This window comes from Crocodylus porosus, unplaced genomic scaffold (genome assembly GCF_001723895.1).
Source record: "Crocodylus porosus isolate Cpor-Errol unplaced genomic scaffold, CroPor_comp1, whole genome shotgun sequence".
NCBI classification, from domain to species: domain Eukaryota; kingdom Metazoa; phylum Chordata; order Crocodylia; family Crocodylidae; genus Crocodylus; species Crocodylus porosus.
Window position 1 is genome coordinate 7831643 of NW_017728942.1, and position 11471 is coordinate 7843113.

The following is an 11471-nucleotide window of genomic DNA, read 5'->3' on the forward strand; positions in this document are numbered from 1 at the left end:
CTCAATTTACATCTTCACTGATTGCCTTCCTTGCTTGCATACTAGCCCCTGGCTTCTTTACTATTCATTCCATCCAGGAAGAGTACACACCAACTGCAGGTGCTTCCTCAGCCTGACAAAAGGTATCTATACCGAAAAGCTTGCAAAGAAGAATTTTTCCAACTATTTGAGTTGGTCTGATAAAAGATATACATTTACCCAAAGAACTTTTTCTGCCTGGCTACAACCTATACCCTTGAGGTCGTGTCTACCCCCCACCCCTATACTTTTCCCGGCTGTATTTTGCAGTTCATGTGGCCAGGCTTCTTTTTTACTTGTCCAATATAGTTTTGACAGGTGCTGTCAGCGCTTTTTCTTAAAACATCTAAAATATCCTTTCATAACTCTGCTGAAAGAAAACTGTTTTGTAACTGGCCTGTTCCATTATCTTTTAGCCCCATTTGGATTTTTATTGTAGATAGCTAATTACAGTCATGTAGTCACTGCCATAATTACGTGATTCAGAGTAGAAATGTTAATCAGGAGCCTGGAAGAGGTGAGTATTTCAGAGCATTACAGAATATGTACTGCCATCTTTGGTAAAGAGGTGAAGGAAGAATCTGATATAGAATGGCAGCTTGTTTTAGATTAAATTAATTGAAAAGAAAAAGGCAGAGCTTCTTGTGTCCTAGAATCCTGAAACCGTGTGTTTGGTCAGCTTCTGTAGAAGCACTGGGTACTGTGGAGGATTCTGGGTGATGGGATGAATTAAAGTTTGTTCTAGTTTGTGTTGTGGAAAGTCAAATCCATTGATGCATTCATGTATCAATATAGTGATATTATTGTATCAGCTTGCTATTATACCTTCAGTCTCAGATGCAACTGCATAAGTTCTAAAGCATGCAGATGTCATAACTAATTAACTACCTTGTGCTGCCAATGAGTGTATTGCTGTATATAATAATGTAAGATGTATTACCACCCCATTATTAGATGTAAGATCTAATAATCTGAGGCAGGAGGAACAGGTGATGAGTCTGGAAAAGGGAGGGTGAGGAAAATGAGCAAAGATTTTTCAAAGACATGGATTTTTGTTTGACAAATTGTGCTTTTGGCACATAGGAAGTGGGAGGTTATTCCAAACACATTGAGTAACACAGAAGAAGGCATGAAGCTGAGACTAGGAGGAGAGGAAAGGAACAATAAATAGGAGGAGGAAGACGTAAGTGGGAAGAAAGTGGAATCGGAGCAGAGATGCAGGTGAATTCAGAGTATGTAAGAACTAGAATTTGATGAAATCTGCAGTGATCACTCTAGATCTTTGGGTAGAAGAGCTGTCCCTAATTTTTTTTGATTCCACTTCCAAGTATTATATTTTTGTTTTAGAGTGAAGATGCTATTAAATCTGAAAATGATGAGGCTGATGATATGCCAGAGATCCAAGAGACGGTACAGGTTATGCCAGGCAGTAAGCTACTGTGGAGGATAAATACTAGACCTCCAAACTCATCGCAGGTAATGCCTTCAATCTGTCAAAATATTTTACGGGTATTACTAGAACGTTCAAAGGAAACCCTGTAGATCATTGCGTCTTTATAGGCAGGCTTAAAAGAGCCCAAAATATCATCCTTTAAATCAAGAAAATGGTAGGCAAGTTTTCTTGAAGGGTATTTTATTTTTATGTTCATTTCCAAATAATCGGGGAAACTAAAAATGTGAATATGTAAGAGTCTAAGAATTGGAGAGAACCCATCATGAGCAACAAGTTTTCTCAGAGCAACCTCTGAGGTGAGGCCGTGTAAATCATCACAGTGCTTTCCCTTGCTGATATGTGCAGCACAGTTTAAAAATGAAAAGTGGAAATTTTCAAAAGCCCTTTGCAATTGGGCTAACATTGCTTTTGTTGTCCTCAGTGGGAATAAATTTAGTTTAAGGATTACTTTTTGAAAACTCTGTGGTTACAGCTTACTGTTAGGAATCAAAATGTCATTACTCTAATAACGCATATATAATAAAGTGATTTTATCTTTACTCTTTCTGAAGATGTACAATTTCACCAGTTTTGCTGTAAGTCTCAATGAGCTGGAAAAGGGTATGGAAGCAATATTAGCTCCCACTGACTGTCGGCTGCGTCCAGATATCAGGAGCATGGAAAATGGTGACCTGGGTATGTGCTATTTTTGGAGGGTCTGTGCTTAATTCTTTTTTCTTTGTACCCGTTTCTCAGTATGTCTTTTCTACACATGCTGCTTAGATGGGGTCCGAGGAGAACATTTTGGTGTTTTGTATTTTAACAAGAACATGTACCACAAATGCTTTCCCTTGCTTTAAGGCATTTGGATTGTATTTCTCTCCCATGTTTCTTCTGTGTATATTTTGCAAAGTAACCAATCTGTTTTAAAATTTCTGCTAGATCTGGCCAGCAAAGAGAAGGAGAGATTAGAAGAGAAACAAAGAGCTGCTCGCAAGGAGCGTGCAAAAGATGAAGCAGAATGGCAGACAAGGTAATATTGAGTGGAAGGGGAAGAAAGTTGGCATGGGGTTAATACTTGGAATCATTCAGTTTTATATAAAACTACACGTTCTGTCTCTTCCTGGCAACACAACGTGCAGAATCTGCTAAAAAGGATGTTCAAATAATGTAGCACAAACCAAAATTTTAGACTTCATTTCAAAAGAACCATTTTTCTGTAAATAGAATTCATGCTCAAACTTGTCATAAGATGCCAAGGGAATTGCCTAATACAGATTACTTTTGTGCTATACATTGAATAAAACATGGGGGTATCCTCAAGTTATTTTAAGAGATGCAGACAGCTGTGGATGGTGGCCCTCAGTGCAAGCTTTACTGTGCAGTGCTTACAGCATTAGTGAAATTCGGCCATCTCCAGGCCAGCGGGAAGCAGATCACTACAAAGGGCAATGTAATCCACCTGGCTAACTCCTGTGACTAACTGTCTCAGAAATAATAATAATACTTTTCAGGTGTTACAGCTGCTAGGTGCTTTTGCTGAGGATGGCCCACCACCACTGAGTCTCTTTGAGGCCCTCTCCTTAAAACACATTTTATTCATTCAAATTTATTTAAACACAGCGATGTTCTCCTACCGAGCCCATGTGCCCAAAGCCTGGAGGGTTTTCATTCTTCATGCCCCACTGTGTTCTGGGGCCAGTCATGGGAGCTTCCCTCCTGCAGCTGTCCTTTTCATTGAGCTGTGACCTTGACTGGCAGCTGGCTCCTTTGCTGGGTTAGATAACTGAGCAGGGATGGCAGTCCCCTGTGCCACAGGCATAGCCCACCCCAGCACAGGCACTTTCCATGCCTAGACACCTTTTTGTTTACACAGGTGGGTAGTCTCCCTTTAACAATGTTATTAATGGGGCAGCAAGACCCAAAGAGGTCAAGTGACTTGTTGCAGGGCTTCTTGGTGGCAACTTTGGGAAGAGAATCACTCCCCAAACCTGAGATGTTTCTGCCATGCATAGTCCCTTTAGTTCACTCTTGACTGTTAAAAATGGCTGGGAAATCTGTAATGAGAGAGAACAAGCCAGGAGTTTTAGATCATTCCAAAAGGGGAAGAAAAGCTAATTAAGGTTAAGAGTGCACTTACGGATGTTGATTACTTTTGACAGCAGGTTTAGCTTTTAGCATGCAGGGGCAGATGTAAGCACTGAAAGGCTTTGTGGACACTATCCCAGCTGTAAGCGGTGGTTAGGCCTCATTTATGGAAAGACGCTATATTTCAGATTTGAAAATCGTCTGCCTTAACTGTTAATACTTAGCAGCAGGTTTTTTTCTTCTTTTAAAAGCACTTGTCAAATTACAGTAAGCATTTGAAACTGAAGAATCAAATTACAGAAGGGTCTCGAAACTGCTTACAGACCTTTTGCTGTTTACTTGTGCTCAGATTCCTGATACTGTTATGCAAGGGGCACATCGGCAAAAAAAACGAGGCTGTTTTTGTACCCAGGAGGTTTTTTTTGCAAATCTTTGAAGCGAGAGGAGTCAGTTCTTTAAAGGTATAAACTGCTCTAGAGGTTCAGTGGGAATTATCTCTGTCCCATGCGTGCCTTTGAAACCCTCTTCCAGGGTGTATGTCATTAATTTCAATGGTCTATGTCAGTCAGCAGCCTAAATGTGAGCATCTGTTCATGTGCTAACATAGCACATCCGTTTCTTCTGCATTTGGACACTGCTAGAAACTAAGGGGAATTTTGCCAAAAACTGATTTGATAATTTTATATTAAAACATAGAAACCCCAAGCAATATTTTTATCTGAATGCCATTTGGGAGTGATGAAATCTGTATTATACTTTATTTTTAGTACGCAGGGCTACTGAAGTGTAAGGGCTTTGGTAAATATTTCTTTCAGAATGTAATGTTTTCATTTTTCTAAAGTACCTAATAGGAGATGATATTTCAGGGCTGAGGGCTGTAGGTATCCTGTTGCATTTCTTTGTAAAAGCAAAAAAAAAAAACTCTCATTTTTCTTTTTTAATTACTTTCTTTACTTTTTACAGATGGTTTCAACAAGGCACTAACCCATACACAGGGACTTCAGACTGGTTGTATTCAGGTGGCTACTTTGATAGAAATTTCTCAGACTGTCCAGATATATACTGAAAATTCTGAACCTATCGCTCCATCTCATTTGGACATCTAATTCTTAGAATTCACTCTAAGCCAGTTAATCTGGTTTTGTTAGTAGCCAAAACCAGCTTTTCTAAAGTAAATTTTAATGAAAATTGTATCATTCACCAATCAAGGATTTAATTGTCATTAATTTTTGACTGCCAAATATTTAAATGCTGTTATGTTCCCTCCATAAAGCTGCACTTAAATCATCATGTGTTCACTAATTTTTAAAGGGATATGGGTTTTGGTCTTTTTGGTTTTTGTTCTTGCGTTGTGTTGCGTTTTAGTTTGGTTTTTGTCAGAAATGGCTGTCCATTAATGCTCACAGCACCCTTTTTAATGATACAATTTAATAAAATAAATAGCAGAGTGATCCTTGTTATTTAGTACAGTGAGAGAGTATACATTCAGAACTTGGAACAATGGTGACTAACCTGTACAGTACAAACATTATCAAAACTGCCACAGGCAATATTCCCTGCGAAGAAGTGTACGTGAAATACTCATCTAGTATGTTCGTGCTTCAGAGGTCAGAGCTTTTGGTCTCCAGCCCATCAGGCTAAGATCAAGTACAGTTCCTGGTCTCTTGCTCAATACAGTTCAATGAATTAAAGACTTGAAAAAATATAAAACATGAAATATTAGCTTCTCAAACCGCAGTAAGTCGGTTGCTCTGAATTTTTCAGTCTTTGGACACTGTGAACATTTTAAACTATAGATCTGTAATAAGATTGCAGAAACATAGGTTTGGAGATGGGAAGGGTGCATTAAAAATTTTGCTTATCTGAAGTCAGATGTTACTCTTTTAAAAAAAAAAAAAAAAAAAAAAAAAAAAGGTTTCAGAGACATTTGTAGAAATGTTAAAGTGGATACAGCATAAGATATTTGGTATTGCTTGCTACCACTTGGAGGCTTAGTTCTCCACTACTTTTGGCATCTTTAGCACTATACATGCTTCTAGACTTAAGTTTTTCTTTGAAGCACTTAGTATATAATTATATCTAGAGTGGTCATGTTTGTTTGGGGGTTCTGTTTGGTTTTGTTTGCATGTTCTGAAGCATTATTAGGTCACATCTGGTTGAACATTGTGGAAAAAACATTTTTAAAGCGATGTGGCATAACTATACCTATTAGAAATTTTTTAAATCTCTGTAAGCACGTGCAGTCAGTAAGAGTGGATTTATTTTCGTTTGCATCGACTGTCAAAGCCATATAATATTGGAACTGGCTGAAGTCAGTTTATTGTATCTATAAATTTATGGAGTTTATTTTCAAAGTGGTGCATTTCTGAGATTGGGGTGTTGAAAAATTAGGTTTAGTAATGAAACCAGCTTTAGTAACTGCTGGTTCTTTTATGAAAGCTTTTAATTTAGTAACCAGTAGAAACTGGAGAGTGGCTACATTGCTGCTAAGTTTACAGTAATTCATAGACTGCTGATGTTAAGCAACAAGCAACTCCAAGTGTTCATGAGAAGAATCAGTGTGGTCGATGCCTTCCAGATGCATTTTGAGGATTCATACCTGTGGCTTCATCCAAAGACAAGGTTTTGAAGTGTATCTGCCAGCTAGAAGAAACATTAAAAAAACAAAACCCCAAGAAAAGGTGGTACTTTTTTTTTATCTGAAATTATGGACCTGAAGATGAGAAACTGGATATTTGTTACATTTTAGTCATAGTTTGTTCATCTTTTTTCCAATGAAAAAGGTCAAGGCAGTAAAGGTTCAACTCAAAAATACATTCATGCCAACTGTATCCCACTGTCAGAAATCAGAGTTTGTGTTGACCTTGAAGTCTCTTGGACAACCAGACTAGTTGATGGTACTGTGCCTAGAGGTAAAATAATATTCACTTCTGCTTATGAGAGCATTAAGCTTCTGCTTTTTATAAGGCATAACTAATCCATATGAGCAGCTCAGAAATTACTTCCTGTCAAATTTTGTGTAACTCTTAAATATAAAGGATTAATATTTTCAATGCTATCAGTCCCTTCGCTTTTCTTTGCAAGCAAGGGAGTGCTGGGCATGGCTACCAGTGAAAACAGTGAAGGGATTCATTCACATTTTAAGCTAGTTTTGTAATGTCTCATGAGTAAAACTAGTTTAAGCTAAATGCTTATGTTTTTTCCACTTGTTAGCATACTGTTTTAATATACATAAATTGAAATGCAGTCACCAGAATGGAGAAATGTTATAATAATGTGTTTTTGAAAAACTACCTTATTTATAAAGATGATGTACAGGTGAGAAGTTTTGAAATATCTTCGTTATGCAAAAAAAAAAAAAAGTTGTTTTCTTTGTATATGAAAAGATGCACATTTTAATCCAGATTGGAATAAAAAGTACCTTTTGGCAGTTTTAAATCAAAGCTAAGAGAAACTTCTCTGTTTTTCCTCCCCTTCCCCATCTTCAAGCATCTCCCCTTTTTTTTTCCTGAAAATCTTAAGTGAATCCTGTGCTTGTCTATTCTTCTTTTGGATTATTAGTCTATATGCAAAATATTGACCAAACTCCCTTGCATCTCTGAAAAGCATACATTCACCTTGTCCCGTGGCACCTAGTCCCATATTTTGATGATTCCGTTTGAAGTGAAAAGACTTTAAATTCTCACCTTAGTGGTTTAGTGTTTATGTCTAAAACTATTGAACTTTGCACCTTTTAAATACTGTCACTTTTATAACTTGATGAAACACTGACTATATGTAAAGTAGTTGTTGGTGTATGTTAGTTAATACACTTGCCTGGGTGGGGGGGAAACATTTAAAAAGAAAAACAGTAATAAATGCTAACCATGCTTCAAGCCTATACCAGGTGAGAGGGATGTTGCTGTAGCAGGAAAAATTATACTTTGAACTTTTTTTGTGCAGGCAAGAGGATAGTTGCATATTATTCTGGCTGGACCGTTTTTCTCCTCTGTCCAGCCTGGTTCTTGTTGGTGACTTGAGTTGAAGTAAAGCTCTTATCCCACAAATAGCCTCTTTTTATTTTTTTGCTTTCTGTTTAAATATGCCGTGGACGCTCAATTCTGTGGCATTAGCCTGTTCATTTGTAAATGCATAGGATGCCCCAGCTTGTAGATATCATGCCAAGTACACCAAAAGCTACTGTAGGAAGAAAGTATCTATGGAGGGATGATTGAATAGTTTAAACGTATTTCTGAAACACAAATAGGGCAAAAGCAGTTTTTGAATGAAAGTATTTGGATCTGGCTGTTACGGTTTGAAAGTATATCCCTCCTGCAATGGAAGTTAAATGGTTGTATAACAAAAAATGGACTAAGGGACAGGAATGAGTGGCATTCTCTTATTTTAAAGTATAAGTCAACTTTTGGTAACATTTCAAAAGAAGGGGAAAATGTGCTTTCGTAGTCGCTGCATAGGCAGTGGACTCTATCATTTGAAAGATATTTGTGGTACTATAGATTGGTGACAACTTTTTGGGATACTGAACACTGATTATTGGTTCCCAAATTGATTTGAAGGAGAGAAAATATATCCCTGACTAGGTAGGAAAACTACAAAAGGAGTTTTAAGTGTTTTAAAATACCTTAAAAATTAAAATTCTCAGTAAATTAAAAGGCACGGTTTTGTTTTGTTTTTTTTTGAGAGAATTTTTCTCCTACTTCAAGAAGCTTTCTGATCCCCCCCCCCCCCCCCCGGGGTCTTTTCTAAAACTAGAATGTTACAAAAGACATCACATTGCCAATGATAATAGACTCTGTGATAAAATGGTTTGTAACTATTTGCACAATACGTATGCCCGATTTATAATCTCTCTTAAACGTAGTTCTAATTTCTCTCCTGTTTACTTTTGTTCGCTGTAATCAATGTATCTGTATGTTAGAAATAAGCATACCTGTTTGTTTAGGTTATGGACTAAACACTACATAATTTGGTAATACACCATCATTTTGCCTCTCTGAAAACACACCTGTGGTTTGGGTCAGTTGTACAATAAAGCAATATTTAAATTTATGTAAAGCTAATGGTTCTAATACAGAAAAATGATTTTTGGTATGTTTTTATAGCATGTAAAAGATTAAACTGCTCATACCTGGAATTCCAGTCCACTCTGATTTACACTTCTATGAAGCTGCTTTTCTTTTGCCTTACTCAATTGCTGTATTCCTGTTAATTATTTACACACACTGTGTTTGCCTTATTCATGTCGCATGAAAATGTCAGATGATAAAAATGCTTTAGTGAAATGGATTTATTTTTATAATATTTAATAACTGTCAATACCCATCTATATTAACAAAGTCATATTTAGCTTTTTAGAGAAGTCTGTACAGGTTTGTGGACATAAATGTTACACTGTAAATCTGAATAAAGGTCGTTTTGAACAAGACATAAAATGCTTGGTATTACTTTTTTTCACCATCTCTGCAAAGTTTTCTTCCAGGAGAACAAAGGACCTTTCTTAGTAAATCAGATTTTAATTCAGTTCTAATATGTGCAGCGTTGATCTTGTATAATGCAGACTTCCAATCGAAATATCATGCACTAGCAAACTGAATACCTACAGCTATCTAGTGTTGCACTTACTTTCACAAGCTAAAGCTGGTATTTTTAAAAGGCTTCAATAAAACTATGATTTGCATAAATTATGCTTCTGTTCTTTTCATCCCTTATTAGGCTTTCCAGGATTCTGTCTCTGATCCATGTTAGGTTAAGTAGTCTGTAAGAAAGTCATGTTTTGTCTTTTTAATTTTAGCTATATTGTACCAAAAACAATCTGTAGGGCTGGTTAGTATTTCAAGAGTAATGTGGAGAAGCACTAAAATGTTTAATTGCTGTAAGCTGCTCCTTTCCGGATCGTAACTGACAGTGTTACCATTCCTGTCTACTAATGCTAGCGTTTCTTGCTCCTCATAGGTTAAGAAAATTTCTTGTTGCCTGACTGCTCACAGATATATTTTGGGAATGTTGGCAACACTGACTGCGTTAATAATTATGACGTGCAATCATTTTCTCTCCCCCATTTCCTACTCTTATTATGTATTTTAATTGCTGCTTTCACCTCTCTCTTAACCAAGATCAATTTTTAATGAAAGAAACCTACTTTTTGTCATTTCAAAATCGGTACCGCGTCACAAAAAATACCTTTTTAAACTTACAGTTGTTATTCAGATTTTGTTTGACTTGATCAGTTTTGCTTAATGTTTTCAGCTTTGTGAAAGTGCAGCCTTTTGGAGTACCTCCTTATGGCAAAATGGTCTGAGGGAAGGGATAAGTATTTGGACCTGTTTGGTATGCCCACTAACCCTTCCCCGCATATGCCTACTAACAGGAGCCATTCTTCCCTCTTCCTTAGACTTTTTGGCATCTCTGCCTTGAAGGGTGTTGGACTGCTTTGCCCCACTGAGACCTTCCTCATGCCCATATTGCGATTCTGCATTTCTGTTATAGAGGGGAGAATACCTGCTGGCCCATCGCCTTTCTGTTCCCAGTACTGGCTGTAAGCAGGTAGCACTAGGGCCATTGCTGACTGCGTGGCAGTACCTTCCTTGGTAAGTGTCCATTTGAGGTGAAGATTATGCAAGGATCTCATGGCTTTGTTCTGTTGTCAAGTTTTGCGTATAAAACATCCTTTTATCCTGTTTGTGCGCTAGCTGTCTGAATAGAAGCTGAAGCAGTGGGGAGACAAGTGGGACTGAAGTGTGTTGCAAGTTGTGTACAGGACATAGAGACTGTGGGTATCTCTTAGATTGTGATGGTGCTTCTAGCACCGCTCGGAGCCCAACAGTACGCACATAAATAAAGCAAGCTGGGTCCTTGCAACAAGTAGCTTTGGTGGTTGTGTAGAGCAGTGTTTCTCAACCAGCAGAACATGGCGATCACGTAGGCGGGACTTCAACGCATTACTCGGTGATTAATCTGATACTAAAAGGCGCATAAACATAAAAATACACTTCCCCGGGGAAAAGTGGGGTTTTGTACTTATCATAGTGGGACCAGGGTTTTTTGACAAAATGGTTGGTGGGACGTAAGGTGCAAAAGGCTGAGACCCGCTGGTGTAGAGGAATTTGAGTCTAAAACCACACAGGGACTTTAAGTACAGGCAGTCCTCTGCCTCTTAGGTCTAAATTTAACTTTTTGAAGGGCTCTGGGCTAGAGTCTCGGCTGTGGGTTTTCTAGAGTCTCGTCTGCTTTCTTAAAGAAAATGTCCAAGGAGGTTTGGACGACGTTCTCTAAGGGAGACGGGCGATGCAGCGAATTTGTTCCCTGGAGTGGGGCTGCATCGGAGCGAGCGTGATGAAGTCGAAACTGACGTCAGGAAGTTGAAGCAGGGAGTTCATTTATAAGCCCTGTAAGTGTGAAACGTCGTAACTGAGGAAGGAGCCTGAGTATGGGAGTTACAGAAGAAGGTGTTGCAGCACTTCCCCAAGGCAGACAGCAGCGAATCTGAGGGTGGAAATGGATGTTGCCTCTTTTTTTTTTTTATGGCCGCACAAAGGCCAAGCAAGCGGCTGTCTATGCCCCTCCTGCCACCAGTGGTGGTATCCGTTTGTGCCACTTCAGTGGCAGACCTCTGTTTGCTTTCCACCACTTCATAAGCGAGGACACTGCAGGTTCGGGTCCTGCCGCGTGGTCCTAGGGTGTAAGGGGCCTGATCCTGCACACGAGGCCTGTTTTCCCTCACCGACACGGGTGTCGCCTGTGAATGCTCTTCTCCCCTGGGTGTTTCTACCCCTGAGCCTGGGCCCCCGCTGGAGACGCGGCTGCAGCACCAGTGGGAATTTGGAAGCAGGTCTGTGCTGGGTCCCAGGCCCGGCCCTCGGGCGGCAGTTCCACCTGGCGCCGCTAGGGGCCCCTCCCCGGGGACAAGGGCCAGTTCCATTAGGTGGAAGCCGCT

General features: G+C 39.0%; 1 protein-coding gene across 2 annotated transcripts in view; it reads left to right on the plus strand.

Annotated features, from left to right (window-relative positions):
• The window catches only part of OSBPL2 (oxysterol binding protein like 2), a 57951-nt gene extending 48988 nt beyond the window's left edge, over positions 1-8963 (plus strand). For both annotated transcript variants that reach the window (XM_019548225.1, XM_019548224.1), the window contains 4 exons: positions 1366-1494; positions 2023-2146; positions 2393-2483; positions 4502-8963. In XM_019548225.1, the coding sequence (XP_019403770.1) occupies positions 1366-1494; positions 2023-2146; positions 2393-2483; positions 4502-4604 (447 nt within the window). In that variant the 3' untranslated portion in view covers positions 4605-8963. The remainder of the gene's footprint in view (positions 1-1365; positions 1495-2022; positions 2147-2392; positions 2484-4501) is intronic.
• Positions 8964-11471: the final 2508 nt, after the last annotated feature.